The following is a 20,620-nucleotide window of genomic DNA, read 5'->3' as shown; positions in this document are numbered from 1 at the left end:
TATCCCGTCCCCGGTGCGCTCCCGGTGCCCGGTCCAGTCCCGGTGCCCGGCCCGGTGCCCGACCTGCAGTCCCCATTCCGCCGCCAGGGGGCGCCCCGCGCTCCCCGGCAGCGCCGAGGGGGGTCGGCGCCGTCAAACACACTCGGCTCCTTCCGGAAATACTCGGGCAGGGAGGGGCGGGGTCCCGATGGGTGCCGACGGTGGGGGAAGGGGCGGGGCTCTTGAGGCTTCGGGTGGATTCGCTCCTCTTCGGCTTCTGTCGGGTCTTTCCGGGGGCGGGTTCGGATCGTTCCGGCGACGTTCGGGTCCTTTCCCAGGCTGCCGCCGGGCTGGGAGGCAGGAGCGGGCTGGAGGCGAGCGGCGGCGGATGGGGCCGGCGGAGAGGTGGGACGGGGCCGGGGGTGAGGGGGAACGGGGCCGGGATCGAGGGGAGAGAGGGCGGTCGGGATCGGAACAAGACCCAGGGCCTGGCGGGCGGGCCGGCGCCGGGAGCCGCGGTGAGCGCGGCCCCTCAGCCTGAGGGGCCTTGGGGGCCTCAGCGGGCCCCCCCTCCCGGGCTGAGGCCTTGTCCCCTCCCGGGCTGAGGCCTTGTCGCCTCCCCGGGGACAGCACCTTGTCCCCTCCCCTGGTGCCAGGGCAGTGTCACCCCCTGGGCCGTGCCACCCCCAGGCTGGCCCTGTTCCCCCCCCCACCTCCTCAAGGTGCCAGGGGAAGGTCTCCAGTGCCAGGGCTGTGTCCCCCTCCGTGGTGCCAGGGCTGTCCCTGTCCCCTCCCTGTGCAGGGGCTGCACCCCCTGATCCCCCTCAGGCTGTGTCCATCCCCAGCAGTGCCAGCAAAGGGACCTCAGTGCCATCCACCCCCCTCAGCGCAGGGACCCTGCAGCCCCCATCCCTGGGGGTCCTGGGCCCCCTCTGTGGGTGCCAGAGGGGGCTGTCAGGGCTCCAGGCCGGGCTGGGGGCTTGGACCCACCGCTGTTCTGCCCCAGCAGAGCCCAGCCTGGAGCTGGGTGACCCAGGGATGCCCCTGTCCCTCTGGATGTGCCAGAGCCCGGCCCGGGGTGGCTGTGGCTTTGCTGGCTCTAGACACAGTTGCCCCCCAAACCCTGGCTCTGGGATGGTGCTTTCCGATGAGGTTTGTGCCCTGTGGCTTTTCTAATTCAGGGGATATTTCTCAGCCCCTTGAATCGGACGCTTCCCATGGACGTGTATCTCCCAAAGTGAGGGTCTGTGGTCGCTGAGGAATAAAAGCTGGGGGGAAACCTGTCTAAAATGAGCTCTGCAGGAGCTGAAGTGGCACTGGCACTGCGCCTTTCGGCACCCCTGCCCGGCGTGGCAGAGGAATGGCCGCCTCTCCTCCCCATTAATGCGCGGCTTTTCTTTCCCTCTTGGAGCCACTGGGGAACTGGCCCTGTGACTTTCTCTGTGAGAGCAGAGAATGGAGGCAGCTGAGTAAATATAGCCTAAATCACTGCTTTCCTGGCCATTCCCCCCGCCCTTCCCTAACATGCGAAGGGCTGGTGTGTCCCCGAGGCTGGGTTGGCCTCTGCTCTAGTCATCCACTCTTCCATGATGTGGGAAAGTCCAAGCCATGGTTTGGTTTCTCTGGTGACTCTCTTCTCTGACGTGGGCAGATCATGCTTCGTCTGCCTGTGCAGTTCGTGGTGAGGGCTTCGGTCCTTCCAAAGGTGATCGCTGCCCCGAACCCTGAGATTTTAACTCGCTAGAACAAGGTTCTAAGTGCAGAGGAAAATCCTTCCTGCCCGCAGTTGAGTTCTCACTGGACAAAAAGCTCTGGGCTGGGAGAGAAACCGCGGCTCAGCTGGAATGTGGCGAGGAGCAAAGTGGTTTGTGGAGCCAGTTTGGAGCTGTGTCAGAGTGCCGGCGCTTCGTTCTGAGTGCTGGGGTATGTTTACAATGAAAAAAAAGAATATTTATAATATTGAGGGCTCTTTTTTTTAATTCCTCTGGGAATATCTGGAGCCGCAGCTTTGGAGCTCAAGTAACCGGGTAATGGAAGATAAAAAGCAAACAGAGGAAGGGACGGTGGATTTCTCAAGTTGGAAGGTCTTGCCTCTCTTAACCAATACCCGAATAATGCTGGCCTGCTAACCTGGTTGCTTCTCACCTTGTAGGTTACTTCATGTGATTGCTGCACCGTGCAGAGCTGCTAATAAATAGTCATATAAATGCCAAATCCCCCGGGGAATCTGATTTTAAGCAGATGAGTTAGCAAGAGCAGTTGGAATTTTTTTTTTCATGTGCTCGGTTTTTTTAGAACTGTAATTTTTGAGGGAAGTAGCCAAAGTACAGCTCCTGGGTTTGTTTCTGAAAAGAAAAACAACAAAAAAACCCCTAAACCCTGCCTTGTGAACGCTCCTAAAATGGAAGTAGAGTGTTCTTGCTGCTTGGGGGCTGGTGTAAAGGGAGCCTGGAGCAAAGGGATGGTGTGTTGTAGGGTGCTTGGTCCTTCTCTGCTTGGTGCTGGTGTGTAAAAGTCTCCGGCCAAGTAAAAGGCTCTTGTGGAGGGGGAGGAGAAGGCTTCTGAGGTGGGTAAGACAGGATGAGCTTCAACTGAAGCAAGAAAGTCTGACAGCAGGAGAAGCTTGACAGTCTTGGAGTAGGTCTGCAAAGTGCCTGAGGAGCTCTCAGACTGTCCAGCCTTTGAGAAGGTCACCCAGACCTCCAGTGGTCTCTCAGAAATGAGGAAGGTATCGGTCATCCCGAGGCAGGGATTTGTTAGGCTCCTCAGGTCTCAGCTAACCATAACATTTACTTTTTCAGTGAAATGTTTCAGCTATTCCTTGGCTTCCTTGGGCTTCAGGGAATAAAGCAAAATATTTATGAAATTCAACTCTTGAGCGGCAAATGCTCTGTGTCCCTGGCAAAGGGCAGCTGGTGGCCGTGGGCAGGACGCTGCCGCTCCTCTGCCTCGGTCTTTGGCTGCTTGGGAAGCCTTTCTTGGTGAGAAAAGAGGTGAAAATGGCCTTGGCTGCCCCGTGCCTCTGCTGCGATGCGGTTGCTGTCAGGACAGCAGGCCTGGCTCGGGCACGGCTCGCGGCGTAACTCCCCATCCCTGCTGCTTTCCCCAGTTTGGAGGGAAATACCAGCTGGTTTGGCAGCAGAACTGCCCTGGCTGCGTCGGTCAGAAAAACTCCAAGCAGCAGCAGTTGTCGTGATACGGCACGATGTGTTCCCTGTCCATTTTTGTTTCCATCCCTACTTGCATTGTTCTATTTTCTCTCTTTTTTTTTTTTTTAATTAAAGGAAAGGTTTGCTCTCATTGTTTGTAACCCATTAACATGTAGCGTTTTGCAAAACTGGATCTGGTGGGTTTTTTCTTTTTTTTTGCTCGCGAAGGATCTGATGGAACTTGAAAAGATTCGAGCTGTGTAGATTGTTGGAAGTGTATTCTTCTTTTAAATATTTTTACGCATTCTTTTGCCTCACTGGAGGGAAAGTAACACATAGTCTTGCTTCAAGTCAAGCTGCACTTTGAACTGCTCTTGGAACTGGGTTAAAAAGCACAGGAACCACATTTGAAACGTTAAGATGCTTTTATTTATGCGCTGGGCGCGCACAAAAAGACTTGTAATGTGTGTTTTTTTTTGTTTCAAACCGATGCATTAAACAAAGAAAGTATTGACAGCGGTTAATGAATCGAGGGATTGTTTCTGGGCGCTGAGATAGATTTACCAAAGGTATTTGAGATGTCTGATGCATGGGATTTTTTTGGGAACAGCCTAAGCAAGCGCTCGCCAGCGCGGACACGCGAGGTTCCTCTCCGAGAGCCCAGCGAACCTGGAGCCGGGCCCAGCCCAAATCTTTTGGCAAGCTGTTCCCTCTCCTGCGCACGCAGAGCCCCGGATCCGAGGTGTGCTTCCAACCCAGCAGGCTCGTGCGTGTCCCGGGCTCTGGGCTCTGCCTCCCTTCCTTCCAGAGAGCTGTTTTGGGGCAAAAAAACCTCGGCTGGTGGCTCTCCGTGGGGCGCAGAGCTTTCCTGACCCGTGGCTGCCGTCCCACACGCACAGCTCAGCCTGGGAAGCCCCTCGCTGGGTCCGTGGCAGGACAGAGGACAACTCTTTCCCCTGGAGAGGACGGTGCCAGCATTATCTGTGTGGATTTGGGTTTCCTGGGGGGCTCCTCACCCGGTTTCTTGGGTGCTTGATCCCCACGTGGGCTGAGCGTGGGGAAGGCAGGTGAGGCTGCTCCGGGACCAGGCTGGTTCAAAGTTATCTCTATTTTTTTTTTCCATGTTCCCAGCGACCCGCTGGTGGCACGGAGCTGCGTCTCCACGTTCCCACTGCAGGGAAAGGAGGCTGGAAGGAGTCAGAGGAGCAGCTGGGACCTGCTTTTTCGGAGAGACTCCGTGCTCCGGGGCCACTTCCCACCCCTTTCCGCGCAGGTCTGCTTTTAAAAGCCACTGAACGAGTTTGCCAGGGCTGAACGTTTTGTCCTTCCAGGCTCTTCGGCTGCACCAGCTTGTCTGAGGCGCCCGGAGTCGGGGCTGGGATCCACGGGTGGAAGCTGGGGAGGTGCCCAGAGGAGGGGGAGCCTCAACCCCCCCGCTGGATTTGGGGGTCTGTCCTCTCCTGGGGGGAGCAGGAGGTCTGTCCTCTATGGGGTGGGAGGAGCGGGAGCTGCCGGCATCTTTCCCAGGCTCTGTCAGACCCTGAGAGGGAGCCTTCAGAGGGGCGAGGGGCAGGCAGTGAGCCTGGTCGTAAATCTTTCTCTGGATGATGAAGTAATATTTTCCTGGCTGGGACTGGTTGGACTGGGGGGGAAACGCAGGCTCCGCTGCGAATTTCCCTGCGGCCGCCAGCCCGGCGTGGTGGGAGCTTGCAGGGCGGCCGTGCTGGGATGTGCCACTTCTCCTGCCAACACCCTTTGTCCCCAGGGTCTCTCCAGGAGTCCTGCAGCCTGGGGTTGCTCCGGAGAAGCTCTCCAGCCACCTGGATCAGGCTCAGTCCTGTTCCCTACCCTCCAAAACCTGGCCACCAGTGTCTTGCCTCCCCACGGGCAGTGCCTGCTCGTTCATGGCAAAGACAGCCCAGCTGGGACGCTTGCCCGAGCTCAGGTGCTGGCAGCACAGATTTCATATGCCCTGGCCTCTTTGTGCCTCTCTTTTTTTGGCAAGGGAAGGAGCCCACAGCATGGTTGGTGCTGGACTGGTGGGTCTGGCTACATAGAGGTGAAGTTGGCTCCTCTCGAGGGACTCGCAGCCATCTCAGGCTGGAGGAAAGAGGGGTTTGTAACCCACGTGAGCTGTAACGTGTTGCTGGGATGAAAGAGTTATTTTGAAATCCTTGCAGATCACCAACTTTAGTGCCTCTCGCAGCATCCAACCAGGGCTGGGAGCAGCCTTGGCTTCGTGCCGGGCTTGGTTGTGCGTTGACCCCGCCGGGAAGGGTGCCCTGGCTCCCTTTGCCTCCTCCCCTCCCTCCTCAGAGGCTCCAGCAGCCCTGAGAAGCGCCTTCCTGCTCGCTAATAGTTTTCAGATGAGACTCAAGAGTTTGAGCTGGGTTTTGGTGGTTTCTGGGCCCAAACAGCTCAAGCTGTTAATAGGACCCGTGGCGTTTCAGCAGGGATGGGGTGTCCCTGGGAAGGCTGGTTGCTGGCTGCCCCCTGTGCCTTTAGGTCCGTTCCTCCACCACCACATGCCATGGCTGCGGGAATGGGAGCACTGGGATTTGCCTGGGGGAGGTGGAAAACTGGCCTGTGAGGCTGGGAGGGGATGGGAAAAGAGAACATGCCCGGCTGGTGGGAATGCCCCCAGTTCATATATCCCTTCCCCAACATGTTATAACCCAGGTTTGTTCTTTTTGGTGGATTTCTGGGCAGGGCAGGCAGCATATTCTTCAATTTCTCTCTGAATAGCTGAAAGGCAGTTAGCAGTTCTAAGCAGACTTGGAGGCTTCTGAAGATTATTTCAACTCCCCTCACCTCCATCTCTGCAAAAAGAACCCGTGCCCGCACTTGATGCTGTTGCTGCTTTTGAAAAGTTCAAAAATTTACTTTGCTCAGAGCAAAGCTTTGAAGTGCTGCTCTGTGGGAATGGCAAAGCATCTCAAAAGCCTTTCACTGAGAGCTCGGTTAACCTACATTTGTGGGCAGCTACCTTCAGAAAACGACTTTGTGGGGGATCGCACGGGGAGATGTAAAGGTGAACTGTGAAATTTAATCGATTTAACAAGAAAAGGTTAAATCTGTTTGTTTTGCTCCTATTCAGGGCCTCCAGCTGGTGGGTGCAGGGTCACCCTTTTCTGTATGCAAAAGTTCCTGTATAAAGGCTGTTTTGTCCCACTTGTTGTCTTCTTGTTTGCATAAGTGCTGCGAGGAGGGTGAGCTGAAGAAGCAGGAGTTGAACCTCTTTAAGATGCAGAGCTGGTGCCTGGTTGTAGCAGAGAGGAGGTGGCATTCCAGCACACAGCCACTGGCTCCTCGCTTGCTTTTTGGGCGAGTAAATTGGTATTAAGAGGGTTCTGGTTGGATCCAGGGCTTCTCATCAGCTGGTAGGTAGGAGAGAAACGAGTCCTGCCTCTCTCTGCTGCTCAGGTGAACCCCTAGTTTTAACCTTGGCGTCTCAGGAGGGTGTGGGGTGCCTGGCTGTGCAGTGACAAGTCTTCTTCTCTCTGCAGGTACTGGGAAGGGACACGTAGCATGCCACACCGTCCTGGGCTGGAAACCTGCCCTGCTTTTGCCCCCTGGACTCCAAGAAACCGGCTTCTTTTTTGGTGAAGCAGCCCCCCATCTCCTCTTTCTTTGCTGCATGCCCGCTCGCCAGTGCTGGATTATGTTTGTCTCCTTCTCCCTTTGCTCCATAATTTGGTTGAATCGTGGTTTCAAGCTAAGGAAAAGGGGCTGCACCTAAGCTTGCCGGGGGCACCCGGACCTGGCTGCTGGGGTGCTGATTCCCAGAGAGACATTGGGAGAGCTGATGGGGAAGAGCTGCCTCTGAGATCCCTCCTCTCCTGCCCGACACGCGCTGCCTCGCCGTTCAGAGCCCTTCTCCCCACGACAGAATGGGCAGCACCGATGGGTTCCAGTACCGTGCGCTCTACCCCTACCGCAAGGAGCGGGAGGAGGACATCGACTTGCTGCCTGGGGACATCCTGGTGGTGAGCAAAGGGGCCCTGCAAGCTTTGGGCTTCAAAGATGGGGATGAGCAGACCCCCAATCAGATCGGGTGGATCCTGGGCGTCAACGAGAGGACCAAGCAGAAGGGTGACTTTCCTGGCACGTACGTGGAGTACGTGGGGCCCGTGAAGATCTCCGTCCCTTCTCACCGGCCCCGGGTGCAGAGACCCCTCCCCGCCACGCCGGGGGCCAGCGGCTGCCGGCTGCAGGAGGCTCTGGAGCAAGGTAAGCCTTTCTTGTGTTGCCCCAGGACACTTCTGCTCTCCGTGTGTGGCAGAGAAGGGGGTGTGAGTGGCTTTGCAGGACAGCGGTGAAGCCCTCACCTCGGCTCGGTGGTGCTGGATTGCCCTGCCGGCAGCAATGTGGTTGAGTTTTCTGGGAATTGTGGGTTCACACTCAGTCGTGGCCAAAAGAAAAGCACGTTGTTCCTCCAGTTTATCATAGAATCATAGAATGGTCTAGGTTGGAAGAGACCCTTGGGATCATCGAGTCCAACCATCTCCCCTACTCTACAAAGTCCTCCCCTACACCATGTCCCTCAGCACTGCATCTAAACGGCCCTTAAACACAGCCAGGGATGGGGACTCCACCCCCTCCCTGGGCAGCCTGTTCCAAAACATGGTCTAGCTCTAGGCAATCCTGCTTCAGCAGGGGAGTTGGACTAGATGATCTCTATGGTCCCTTCCAACTCTAAAAAATTCAGTGAAATTCAGTGAAATTCAGTTGTTCCTCCAGCTTGTCATAGAATCATAGCATGGTCTAGGTTGGAAGAGACCCTTGGGATCATCGAGTCCAACCATCTCCCCTACTCTACAAAGTCCTCCCCTACACCATGTCCCTCAGCACTGCATCTAAACGGCCCTTAAACACAGCCAGGGATGGGGACTCCACCCCCTCCCTGGGCAGCCTGTTCCAGTGTCTGACCACTCTTTCTGTGAAAAATTCCTTCCTAATGTTCAATCTAAACCTCCCCTGTTGGAGCTTGAAGCCGTTCCCTCTCGTTCTGTCACTAATGACCTGTGAGAAGAGACCAGCACCAACCTCTCTACAGTGTCCTTTCAAGTAGTTGTAGAGAGTGATGAGGTCTCCCCTCAGCCTCCTCTTCCCCACACTAAACAGTCCCAACTCCCTCAGCCGCTCCTCATACGATTTCTTTTCCAGATTTATCAATTTGCTTAGCGGAGCTTTTTGGGGCGAGCCTTATCCCACTGTTACATTTCCAAGCTCCTTCTCCCTCTCTGGCCCGTGACAGTCCAGGATCCCTGTGCTCTTTGCTCTGTCTCCTTGCTCCGCTGAGAATTTTGCTCCGCTCCCTCCCTTCAGGAATCAGTCCTGACCTCTCCCAACCACATCCCTGCCTCTGCCTCCAGAGCGCCTGGGGCATTGCTCTCTGCCAAGAGCCTGCTCAGCCCCGCTGAGACACACAATTACTTGTCTCTGGGCAAGAGGAGAAAAAGTCAGGGTCTAAATGAGTACTTCTGAGAACTGGAGCTAATTGCTTGTCTGCTTGGCACTCGGCCCTCCCCCCCGTGATCGAGCTCTGGCCGGGGCTGGGGAGCTGCCCTCGGGCAGGGCATGGCCCGTCCTGCACCTGTGGCTGCCTCCTGCACTTGGCACGGACCCGGTCCCAGAGCTGGAAGAGCCACCAGGCCCCAGCTCTGCCCGTAGAGCTGTGGCAGCTGCCTTCTCTTTGCCTTTTTGGGTGTTTTTTTTTGCTGCCAGGCACACTGGGCAGGGGCTGGGAGCTCTGAGATGGCAAACAGGGGTGATAGCCACCCTTTGCCTTCTCAAGCCTCGCAGAAGACCTTGTGCTGGTGCACACAGGAGAAGAGTCAGCAGCAGGAGCTGGTGGGCATCAGAGCATGGTCCTGGCTGGAAGTTCTGCATCCTCCCGATCCCTTTCTGCCTGGGAGCCACAGCTGTCCCATCAGATGCTTCTTAGCTGTGCAAAACATCTCTGGGAGATTCTTAAAGAGTGGAAATATCTCAGAAACTAGGGTGGTGGGGCTGGGTGGGCTGCTCCCTCCTGTGCTCCTGCTCCTGGAGCCGGAGGGGTGGCCCCAGGAAACATCTCCTCAGGGTGGGAATGTGGCCGGGCCCTGCGCTTGGGTTGGCAGCGAGAGCCGCTGCCCTGAGTCATCCCACTCACAACCTGCCTTTCCAAGAAAGCAGCTCCTCTTGGGAGCCTGGGGCATGCTCTGCGGTGGATGCGTCGGCCTTGCCTGCATCCAGCCCTGCTCTCCCTCGGGGGCTGGATTTATGCCTTCGTGGGGCTCTCTCTCCTCCTCTTCTTCTCAAGCAGGGTTTGGTGGAGGTGTGGTTGGGTGGTCAAAGCCGCTGCCCTTGCACAGGGGTGGGGATCTTTGGGATGTGGAAGGAGATACGTGCCAAAGCTCCTGACACACAGAAAAGATGTGGTTAGGGGAAAAAAAAAAAAAACAACACAAAAGCCAGCCTGTCTGTGTCCTGCCCGGGGATGGAGCAGAGAGAAGTTTGGGTACCAGGGCACAGGAGAGGGATGCCAGCACTGTCCCTGTCCCCTCTGGCTGCATCCCCAGGGCCAAACTCCACCTTGGGCACAGCTGGTGCCTGCAGTTATTCAAAAGCCCCAGGCCCATTTTACATGCTGAGATGTTGGGGTTGGGGGGGAGACACATTTTTTGCAACCAAGAGACTGTATTTAAGCCAAGCCCCTGTTATTTCTTCGTGGTCTGCACTTTGGGCGGTGCAGAGATGCCTCCTGGCTGCCCCACAGAGCTCAGAGCTGGTGGCGTTTCTGCCCTGTTTCCCAGGTCCTGCCTTGGCTGGCAGGGATTCGGTGCAGAGATGCCTCCTGGCTGCCCCACAAAGTCAGAGCTGGCAGCATTTCTGCCCTGTTTCCCAGGTCGTGCCTTGGCTGGCAGGGATCTACTTGAGAGGACACTGTAGAGAGGTTGGTGCTGGTCTCTTCTCACAGGTCATTAGTGACAGAATGAGAGGGAACGGCTTCAAGCTCCAACAGGGTGGGTTTAGATTGAACATTAGGAAAGAATTTTTCACCCAAAGAGTGGTCGGGCATTGGAACAGGCTGCCCAGGGAGGGGGGGGAGTCCCCATCCCTGGCTGTGTTTAAGGGCCGTTTAGATGCAGTGCTGAGGGACATGGTGTAGGGGAGGACTTTGTAGAGTAGGGGAGATGGTTGGACTCGATGATCCCAAGGGTCTCTTCCAACCTAGACCATTCTATGATCCCTTGGTCCCCCCGGTGTCACACAGCCCGGGGACACGGTGCCATCTTCCAACCTGAATGATTCTATGATCCTTTGGTCCCCCCAGTGTCGCACAGCCCAGGGACACGGTGCCACGGCTGTCACACAGCCCGGTGGCAGGGCTGGCCCTTGTAGAGTGACGCAGCCCCGGCGTTTTCTGCCGGTGAATTTACGAGCTGCTGGTTGTTTGCCTTCCGCCGAGAAGGCGAGCGGAAAATGCGGCTCGGAAATATTTCCGCAGCTGCCCCGGCCGTGCTGTGAGCAGCCTTGTTCACAGTGGCCCAGCCCGGAGGCCCAGCAGGCTCAGGAGCCACTGCTGGCTCCAGCACAGCCTGCTTGATAAAAAAAAAAGAAAAAAAAAAAAGGCAAGCTGCTGCCTGCTGAAGCAGCACATTCCCGGCCGGGCCACGTGGGCAGCACCAGTATTTACTCTCCCTTCAGCCCTTCCCAAGGGTCAGGCTCGGAGCTGCCAGCCTGGCAGCCAGCCTGCAGCTTCTCCACCCTGAGCAAGCACCATACTGGTCCCATTCCTGCACCCAGGAGCTCTTTCTGGTGGGGGATCACCCCCTCCCCAGCAGAACTGCTGGGTGCCTGTCCCATTCCTTCCCCTTTCTGCAGCTTTGTCTTCCCGGCGAGGCTCTGGGTGCGGAGTTTCAGCTCGCTGTGCCTCTTGGCAAGACCACACCGGGCGAGTTGGGGTCAGATCCATGACAACAGAGCCGTGTTTCGCAACGGGGCGCAGCTTTCTGGCTCTTCTTCCCCAAAGTGGAGCGTGCTGGGTGTCTTCACCGACACCGTGGGCTCCCCCAGGGTCTGCACCGGCCCGGAGGAGCCTCCTGCATCGGCTGGTGCTCAGTTGGAAGCAAGATAGGTCCTTGGCACTGCTTATCCCTTCGGCAAACCTCCCGCTGGCAGCATCCCGGCCGGGCCTGCGTGTTCCTGCCCTGGCATGTGTCACCCCTCCAGCACCAGGGAAGGAGGTTGCCTGGAGCCAGGACCTCAAGATCTTCTGGAGGTGGCAGTGGAATGCCACCTGATGGGGTGTCATAGATCCCCTGTGATGTGAGGGGGGACCCCCGTCCCGTGGGCTGTCTGTGCTCCGTAACAGCTTGCAGGGAGGCTGTGGACTCGCGGGGAGGGGGAGTCAGAGGGCTGGTTTCCATGTTAAACGAGCAATCAAGGGCAGGAATTTGCTGACACGGCGTTCTGTCTGAATTGCTGGATTAATCACAGCTCACCACCAGGAGCGAGCTCCCCGGCTGCTCTCCTCCGCCAGCCCTGTGCTGGGCAGGCACCTGAGCTCTGGGAGCCCTGGTAACCCCTGCACTGCCTGCCCGGGGTGCCCAGGGAGGTGGGCTTTGCCTCCTGGACTCTGCAAGGACCCCCCTGGGCACGTACCGTTGGGGGCTTGGAGCAAGGCTGGGCTCAACAAGTGCTGTGCTGGTTTCTGGGCCAGCTCACTGGATCCCTGTGGCCTCCGTGCAGGGGCCATGGCTTTCCCCACTCTTGGGAGGCTGCCGTTGGGAGGAACGTTGGTTGTGCCCCGGGGGCTAAGCTGGGGGGCTGACCCCTTCTCTCCCTCCCTCTCCCCCCAGGCTCTCCTCTCCCAGACTTGCAGGAGCAGTTCAGCCCTCCTGAGGTTGCACCACCGCTGCTGGTGAAGCTGGTGGAAGCTATTGAGAAGAAAGGTAAGGGCAGGGGAAGGGGATGATACCCTCAAAACCCCCCAGTGAGGGCAGGGGGGGAGGCAGCTGTCTTTAAAAGCTGTTGGCGTTGGACCCAGCTCCACGGCACATGTAGGACACAGCTGCCTGCAGAAAGGGGGGGGCTGCTGCTTCTCCCTGGCTTGAGCTGCCGTTCCCCAAAGCTTGAACCCTGCTGTGCCATCCTGCACAGAGGCCTGGGATGAAGCTACTGGGTCTACACACAGGGTGTCTACACCCCTTGGGTGGGTGCTGGGGTTTGGGAAACACTTCCAGCCCGGATCTGTGCCGTGGTGGGTATAGATGGCCACTCAACTGGGTGTCCTGGGAGCCAAGGGGACAACTGGGTGTCCTGGGGGGGCCCAAGGGAGCTGCAGCAGCATCTGCAGGAGGTTGGCGTGGTTGGTGTGTGGCTGCCAGGCTGGCACCGAAACGGCGTGCGCGGCGGGGAGCTGCGAGGCTCAGAGCTCACAGCAGTGTGTGTCCCCGCTTCCGCAGGGGTAGACAGCGAGATGTTGTACAGGACATCTGGCTCCGAACTGAGGCAAGCGCTGAGAACCGGTAAGAACCAGCTCCGCGCGGTGAGGAGGCGAATCTGCTCAGATGGAGGAGATTAGTGGCTGTGACAGCGCCAGCAGTAATGCAATCCAGGCCGGGCTCGCCTGTCCCCGGCAGTTCCTGACTCCCAGCACGCTGCCTCTGGGGCTGGGCTGGCCCTATCCCAACACGTCCCCCTCTCGCGTGGAAGGGACAGGAGAAGGGAGAGGGATCTGCCACTGCCCCGTGGGCTGGAGCGAAAGGGACGTGGCACCGACTCGGAGAGTCACCGAGTGAACCCCTGCTCTCCCCTCTTCGGGGTGCCCCGCTCTCAGGGTGCTCTGGCAGAGGCTTCTGTGTCTGCTCGCCTGTCCCCGGCAGTTCCTGACTCCCGGCACGCTGCCTCTGGGGCTGGGCTGTCCTGTGGAGGAGATTAGTGGCTGTGACAGCGCCAGCAGTAATGCAATCCAGGCCGGGCTCGCCTGTCCCCGGCAGTTCCTGACTCCCAGCACGCTGCCTCTGGGGCTGGGCTGGCCCTATCCCAACACGTCCCCCTCTCGCGTGGAAGGGACAGGAGAAGGGAGAGGGATCTGCCACTGCCCCGTGGGCTGGAGCGAAAGGGACGTGGCACCGACTCGGAGAGTCACCGAGTGAACCCCTGCTCTCCCCTCTTCGGGGTGCCCCGCTCTCAGGGTGCTCTGGCAGAGGCTTCTGTGTCTCTGTGTCGTGGTTTCAGCCGAAATCACCGCAACCGAACCAACAGATGGCCCTTCCCCCCCAAAAAAGGAGAGGAAGAGATAAGGAGATTGAAAAGTTTAGAGTTAACTAAACTACTTTAATGAAAAATAATATTAAAATAAAAGAGAAGAAAATAATGAAATAGATACAACACATATACAAAACCGTATGACAGTCCCGTCACCAGCAGGCACTGGGGAAGTCCCAGACTGGACTCGGTGATGGACAGGAGCAGGATTCCAGCTCTGGAGTCAGGAACACACGGATCGGGATCAAAGGCAGATGAACAGACAGGGTCCTCTTCGGACATCGGCCATTGCAGGAAGAGTTGACCCTTTGATCCCTCAGCTTTTATACTGAGCATGGGGCAGAGGGGATGGAATACCCCAGTTGGTCAGGTTTGGGTCACCTGTCCTGGCCGTTCCTCCCCACAGATGTGACCCCTCTATGTTTTTCCGTTTCCGACCCTCTAAGGGGCAAATAACGAAAATTGGCTGCCCTTGGTTGTTATAGCAATAAGTATAAGCAAGGGCCTCTCTGCACACCATTCCCTGGCATGTAGCACAAACATTGGTCTGATCACTCTGAGAAGGAACAGTTTTCTCCACGATATGCCATTAATTTCAGAGAGTTAGAAAAGGCCTAATTAAAATACAAAATTACAGAACACAAAATTGATCCGGTTTTACCTCCAACCGGGACACTCTGTCACGCCACTAAGGAGCAGGGGAGGATCTTTGAGCTCAGCTCGGTGGCAGGAGCCTTGGCTCCGCTCTGCCAGGAAGCCTTGGGAGCTGTCTGCCTCTCGCCTGGGCTTGGGCTTCATCCAGCACCAACACCAGCTTGTCCCCTTCCACACACGTTCTTACAAACCCCATCCACACCACGCTGTCAGCTCTGGCCACGTTGCTTTTGGGGACAAGGCTTTATGTGCTGTCCCCACAGCCCATTCCTTGCCTTTTGTGGGCCAGCACAGATGGAGGGAGATGTTTTTCCCCCTTGGGTTTGGTCTGTGGCTTGTCTCTACCACCAGCAGGGAACACAATTGTCACACGAGTCGTGCGTGCCCAGGAGTCCTGTGGGAGGGCTCAGGGCAAAGGGTGTGGGCACCCAAAACGGCCTGGATTCCCAGAGCCTGCTTATTTTTGGGGTGCAGAGGGCACTTCCAGGCGTCCTCGGTTGTGTGGGCTGCCTGAGCTCCCTCCTGGTGGTGCCAGGTTGTTGTGTCCTGTGAGAGCTGGCCAGGTGGCATGTGGTGGTCTCTGGGGTGGGTGCTGGCAAGCACCGGAGCCACCAGCTGGGTGCCCAGCTCTGTTCCTGCCACCCATGGGTGATCTGTGCCCTGACAGATTGGACCCTGGGCGACCTGGAGCCCTTCGACGTGCACTCCCTGGGCGAGGCGCTGCGAGGTTACCTGCAGGACCTGCCCTCCCCCGTGGTGCCGGTGGCGGTGCACGGAGACATCCTTCGTGTCCTGCAGGGTAAGGGCTTCCCCCCCCCCCCAACCCCGGGCCGTGCTTGGGAACGGGTGACTGGGCACGGACGGATACATTTTGGGGTATTAAAATAAATCCTGTCCCTGCGGGGTCTGGCACACGGCCCCCGCTGCCGCCAGCGCTCCCAGGCCGTGACGCAGCTGGAGCGTGGACGGCCCTGCTGGCTGTCCCAACCCTTCCATCGTGGCTTGTTCTCTTCCCCAGAGATTCCCCAGCCGGAGAATTGCCGGAAGCAGCTGTTGCTGGCCCTGGAATCGCCTGCGGTCCCACTCCAGAACACGCTCACCCTGCAGTTCCTGCTCCGGCATCTGGGGAAGGTATCGCAGCAGGCAGAGAGCAACAACCTCCACCCTCGGGCCCTGGGAGAGATCTTCGGCCCCCTTCTCCTCCGCCTGCCTGGCGCCAGGTACGTGAGGCTCTGGGCTTCCAGCCGGGCACCGAGCGGCCACCGCTGTGCCTGCCAGCACTAGGAGTCCAGCCTGTAGCAGCAGCTCTGCCCACAGCCCCTGCCTCGCTGCCTGTGGGGGATTAAACTGCTGGCAGCACACTGAGGTGGGACTCAAAGCTGGGGCAGAGCCCTTGCTTCTGGGTCAGCCTGGGATTTGGCAGCTGGGATGACCCCAGCTGCCCCTCTTCCTGGTGGGGCACGGGAGCAGTGCCGAGTTCTCCCCCACAACCGCTGCTCTTGGCTCCTCTTTGCAGCCCAGAGCTGAGCCCTGACTTCTCCGTGCTGTTTCTGGAGATGCTGCTGCAGACGAAGGAGTTGGAGCCAGAACAGTTGCCTCCAGGTACAGAGATGCCCTTTCTTTGAGGCCCGAGGCGCTGGCATTTGTACTCTGTGGGTGTGGAGTCTCTACCCCCGTGAGCAGGTTGCCGAGGGCATTTCTGTAGCCCAGCTGTGCCTGGATACCTGCTCGAGGCCCTCATCTGCTGCTGTGGATGTGCCTGGAGCAGCTCCTGGCAGCGTGGTGGCCAAGTGAGATGCTGCTGCAGACGAAGGAGTTGGAGCCAGAACAGTTGCCTCCAGGTACAGAGATGCCCTTTCTTTGAGGCCCGAGGCGCTGGCATTTGTACTCTGTGGGTGTGGAGTCTCTACCCCCATGAGCAGGTTGCTGAGGGCATTTCTGTAGCCCAGCTGTGCCTGGATACCTGCTCGAGGCCCTCATCTGCTGCTGTAGATGTGCCTGGAGCAGCTCCTGGCAGCTTGGTGGCCAAACGGGGCTTCTCAGGATGGTCATTGCATGGAGGGGGGGACTCAGTGCTCCGAGGAGTTGACCTCAGCAAGGGGTGGAGCTGGGACTTGGGTTCACCCTGCTCCAATCTTGCTTCTCTTACAGCTTTGCCTCCAAAACCACCGAAGCCAAAGCCCAGCGCAGCCAGCCTGGCCAACGGGAACAGCGTGCCCTTGCAGGACGCCGAGTGGTACTGGGGGGACATCTCCCGGTAAGGGGGGGGCTGGTGGCTCACGTCCTGGGTGCCCTGTCTCCGTCGGGTCATCTAGGGAGAAGCCCTGGTTGCACCTCAATGGGCCGTGACAATCGTGTTCCTTGCAGGGAGGAGGTGAACGAGAAGCTTCGGGACACACCAGATGGTACCTTCTTGGTGCGTGATGCCTCCAGCAAGATCCAGGGGGAGTACACACTCACGCTCAGGTGGGGTGCTGGGGTCCCCCGAGAGCCTCCACTGCTCCAGGGTGGAGTTGTTGGCACTTGTCTCCGTGCTTATGGCTACCTGGATGGTGCTGGGGGTGGTGGTGGTGGTGCTAAGTGTCCTCTCTCTTCTCCCCGCTGCAGGAAGGGAGGCAATAACAAGCTGATCAAGATCTTCCACCGGGAAGGGAAGTACGGCTTCTCGGAGCCCCTGACCTTCGGCTCGGTGGTGGAGCTCATCACCCATTACCGGCACGAGTCACTCGCCCAGTACAACGCCAAGCTGGACACCAGGCTGCTCTACCCCATCTCCAAGTACCAGCAGGTGAGGGCTTGTGCCACGGGGACAGGGCTAGCCAACACAGCCTGAACCAGGGGTGTTTGCTTGTCCATCCCTGGCCCTTTCACAGAATCATAGAATGGTCTAGGTTGGAAGAGACCCTTGGGATCATCGAGTCCAACCATCTCCCCTACTCTACAAAGTCCTCCCCTACACCATGTCCCTCAGCACTGCATCTAAACAGCCCTTAAACACAGCCAGGGATGGGGACTCCACCCCCTCCCTGGGCAGCCTGTTCCAATGCCCTTTGGTAGATGACAGTGTGCCACCCCTTCCCCTGTGCTGGGGTGTTGCTTTGTGGGGTGACAGGCCTCCTGCCCGGCTGGTGGGGTTTCATGGCACCAGCCGCCTTGCAGAGGGGCTGCTGTCGGGCAGGAGCAGATCCTGACTGAGGCTGTGCTTGTGGCAGGACCAAGTGGTGAAAGAGGACAGCGTGGAAGCCGTGGGGGAGCAGCTGAAGGTCTATCACCAGCAGTACCAGGACAAGAGCTGGGAGTACGACCTGCTGTACGAGGAGTACACGCGCACTTCCCAGGTATGCAGGCTTTGCCTTCCCCACGGGCTGCCCTGAGGTCCCCTGGTCACTGGCAGTTGGGGGAGAGCAGAGATGGGGCACCCACTGCCCCATTTATCTGCTCCTGGACTTGGGGGGACTCCCCAGAGAATGGGGTTTTGAAGAGGGGGGGATATTTTGGCTACAGCAAGGACAGTGCTGCTGTGGGGAAGGAGGAGAGAGGGGATGGAAACGGGCAGAAATGTGCCCAAATCCTGCCCCTTCCTCAGCTCTCTCTTCCCTTTTCAGGAGCTGCAGATGAAGAGGACTGCAATCGAGGCCTTCAACGAAACCATCAAGATCTTTGAGGAGCAGTGTCAGACGCAGGAGAAATGCAGCAAGGAGTACATCGAGCGCTTCCGACGGGAGGGCAACGAGAAGGAGGTGCAACGGTGAGGACAGGGGGGCTGGTGGTGACCTGTCCTGCCTGGGGGAGGTCTCTAGGGGGCTGGAAGGATCATCCTGACCCAGCACAGAGCCGAGGCACGTCCAATCCCTGTCTCTCCAGCAGCATGCTGTGGGCTGGAGCTGGCAGGCAGCCTCCTCTGCCTTCCCCCACTCTGGCTCGAAGCCTAAAACCCTTTCCCTCCCCCCCCTCCTCCTCCTTCTCCCAGGATCCTCATGAATTCGGAGAAGCTCAAGTCTCGCATCACGGAGATCCACGACAGCAAGATGAAGCTGGAGCAGGACCTGAAGAAACAAGCCTCGGAGAACCGGGAGATCGACAAGCGCATGAACAGCCTCAAGCCAGACCTCATGCAGCTGCGCAAACTGCGGGACCAGTATTTGGTGTACGTAGTGCCTGCCCCCCCCCGCAGAGGGGCTGGGACTTGGGGGCCCTCTACCCCCTCCACCCCAGCCCGGGAGCGAGCCAGCTGGCTCCTTGAGGGTTTTGAGGCTTGTTGGACCGGCTTGTGGGCTGCTGGGTGCAGGAGGGAGCCCTGTGGCTAGCAGCCGGGGGGCACGGCGAGCCCTCAAAGGGGGAGGGCTGCTGCCCTCTGGCGATGGCTCCGGGACTGTCTGGCTGGGATGCCACAGGCCGGGCTCACTGCCTGCACTGAGCTCTTCCTCTCCTTCCCCAGGTGGCTGACGCAGAAGGGAGCCCGGCAGAAGAAAATCAACGAGTGGTTGGGCATCAAGAACGAGACGGAGGAGTGAGTATCCCCACTCGTGTTTTGGGGGATGTGGGGGGGTCACAGGAGCCGGTTCTGCCTCCTCCGGGGGGCACGGGCAAGTCCCATCTCCTTCCCTGGGAGCTGAGGATGTGTCCTCTACTGGAAGGGGTGACAGCAGCTAGAAGTGGGGGGTGAGATGTAGGGGCACGTGCCCAAAGGAAGGGAGCCTGACCCTGCCCGTGCTCGACTGCAGCCAATACTCCATGATGGACGACGAGGAGGAGCTGCCCCACCACGAGGAGCGGACGTGGTACGTGGGGAAGATCAACCGCCTGCAGGCCGAGGAGATGCTGTGCGGGAAGAGGGACGGCACCTTCCTCATCCGCGAGAGCAGCCAGAAGGGATGCTACGCCTGCTCCGTGGTGTGAGTAACCCCCTGAGTGGATGTGGTGGGATGGAGCTGGCATGGGATGTGCTCCTGCCATCCCTCTCCCCTTTTCTCTCCCCTTTTCTCTCCCCTTTTCTCTCCCCTTTTCTCTCCCCTTTTCTCTCCCCTTTTCTCTCCCCTTTTCTCTCCCCTTCCCTCCTCTCCCCTTCCCTCCTCTCCCCTTCCCTTCTCTCCCCTTCCTCCTCTCCCCTTCCTCCTCCCCTTCTCTCCTCTCCCCCTCTCTCCTCGCCCCTTCTCTCCTCTCCCCTTCTCTCCTCTCCCCTTCTCTCCTCTCCCCTTCTCTCCTCTCCCCTTCTCTCCTCTCCCCTTCTCTCCTCTCCCCTTCTCTCCTCTCCCCTTCTCTCCTCTCCCCTTCTCTCCTCTCCCCTTCTCTCCTCTCCCCTTCTCTCCTCTCCCCTTCTCTCCTCTCCCCTTCTCTCCTCTCCCCTTCTCTCCTCTCCCCTTCTCTCCTCTCCCCTTCTCTCCTCTCCCCTTCTCTCCCCACGTCCTGGAGGTGTTGGCTGGCACGATGGCCTTCCCCGAGGTCTCCCATCTCCCTGGGTGCCTCCTGCCATGCCTAGATGTATTTTTGGGCTGCTGTGTGGTGTCACCGCTTGTGCTCTGTTGTCCCTGTCCCGGTGCCACTGACCCCTGCTCCCTTGTGTCCCTGGCAGGGTGGACGGTGACACCAAGCACTGCGTGATCTACAAAACGGCGACGGGCTACGGGTTCGCCGAACCCTACAACCTCTACGCCTCCCTCAAGGACCTGGTCTTGCACTACAAGCACACGTCCCTGGTGCAGCACAATGACTCCCTGAATGTCACGCTGGCTCACCCGGTCCTTTCCCAGCCTCCGGCCAGATGAGCAGCCCGTGCACAACACAACAGCTGCCTTCAGCTTCTCCCCAGGGCGCTGCTTTCTGGCTCTGGACTCTCGCACCCTGTATAGTTGAGTCTCTGTGCTCCTGCCCCTCCAGAGCCTCCGAGATGTCTGTTTTGACCGTTCCTGGTGTCCCTTTTTGGTCAGTAGCTGAAACCCGTGTTGGCTGATGGGACAAAAAGGCTGGGCTGTTGAACTCCCAGCGGGCTCCAGCCTCTAGGAGGTGGGATCCGGTTGTGATTGAATTGCTGTGGGCGAGCACAGCCCCTTCCCCTTCCCCGATAAGCAAGTCCAGATCCCCTTCTTGCTGGCAGGTCGCCCCGCTGCGCATCACTGTAGAGCTAGATTCCTGATTTCTCGGCACGCTACGGCGTCGGTCGCTGCTCTGAGCGAGGGTTCTCCCTGCCTGGATGCCAGAGGAGGCAGAGGAGGAGGCTGGGCTGAGCGTGTGCATCCTCCACTCTCACTTCCCTCGGTGATTTTGTGGGTGTCTGGTACGAGGGGTGCTGCTCTTCCCCGCAGAGACTCGTTCCGAAAGGAGAAACCCCATCCTCCCTGCGGCTTCTGGGCCGAGGGCTCCGCTCCTTGCCGTGCCCCACCTCCCCCTCTTCTTCCCTCCTGTCGTAACCACCCCTCGAGTGTTTCTGTCTGCGGAGGGAGGATCCAGCTCGCCATGAATCTCTCACCTTCCTCGTGCCAGCTAAGCTGTGAAATCCGTGTTGGTACCCGTGGGTTTTCCTGGCCGGAATCTGTGGGACGCACAGCTCGTTTCTGGGAGTCTCTGCGAATGGATGTAACCCA

The 20,620-nt window shown here is 58.5% G+C and overlaps 1 protein-coding gene across 1 annotated transcript; it reads left to right on the top strand.

Moving 5' to 3' along the window:
- Positions 1 to 260: 260 nt before the first annotated feature.
- On the top strand, positions 261 to 20,614 carry PIK3R2 (phosphoinositide-3-kinase regulatory subunit 2). The gene is made up of 16 exons (XM_014938729.1): positions 261 to 384; positions 6,635 to 7,358; positions 11,975 to 12,067; positions 12,581 to 12,643; positions 14,707 to 14,838; positions 15,058 to 15,259; positions 15,556 to 15,641; positions 16,191 to 16,296; positions 16,407 to 16,505; positions 16,647 to 16,827; positions 17,252 to 17,377; positions 17,645 to 17,787; positions 18,010 to 18,186; positions 18,478 to 18,549; positions 18,764 to 18,934; positions 19,612 to 20,614. Exons 2-16 carry the CDS (start codon positions 7,019 to 7,021, stop codon positions 19,802 to 19,804), a joined length of 2,184 nt encoding a protein of 727 aa, XP_014794215.1. The 5' UTR covers positions 261 to 384; positions 6,635 to 7,018; the 3' UTR covers positions 19,805 to 20,614.
- The last annotated feature ends 6 nt before the right edge of the window (positions 20,615 to 20,620 follow it).

The sequence above is a fragment of the Calidris pugnax genome, unplaced genomic scaffold (assembly GCF_001431845.1).
Source record: "Calidris pugnax isolate Ruff unplaced genomic scaffold, ASM143184v1 scaffold46, whole genome shotgun sequence".
NCBI lineage: Eukaryota > Metazoa > Chordata > Aves > Charadriiformes > Scolopacidae > Calidris > Calidris pugnax.
Note: the sequence above shows the minus strand (reverse complement) of the source record. Positions and strands in the feature narration are given on the sequence as shown.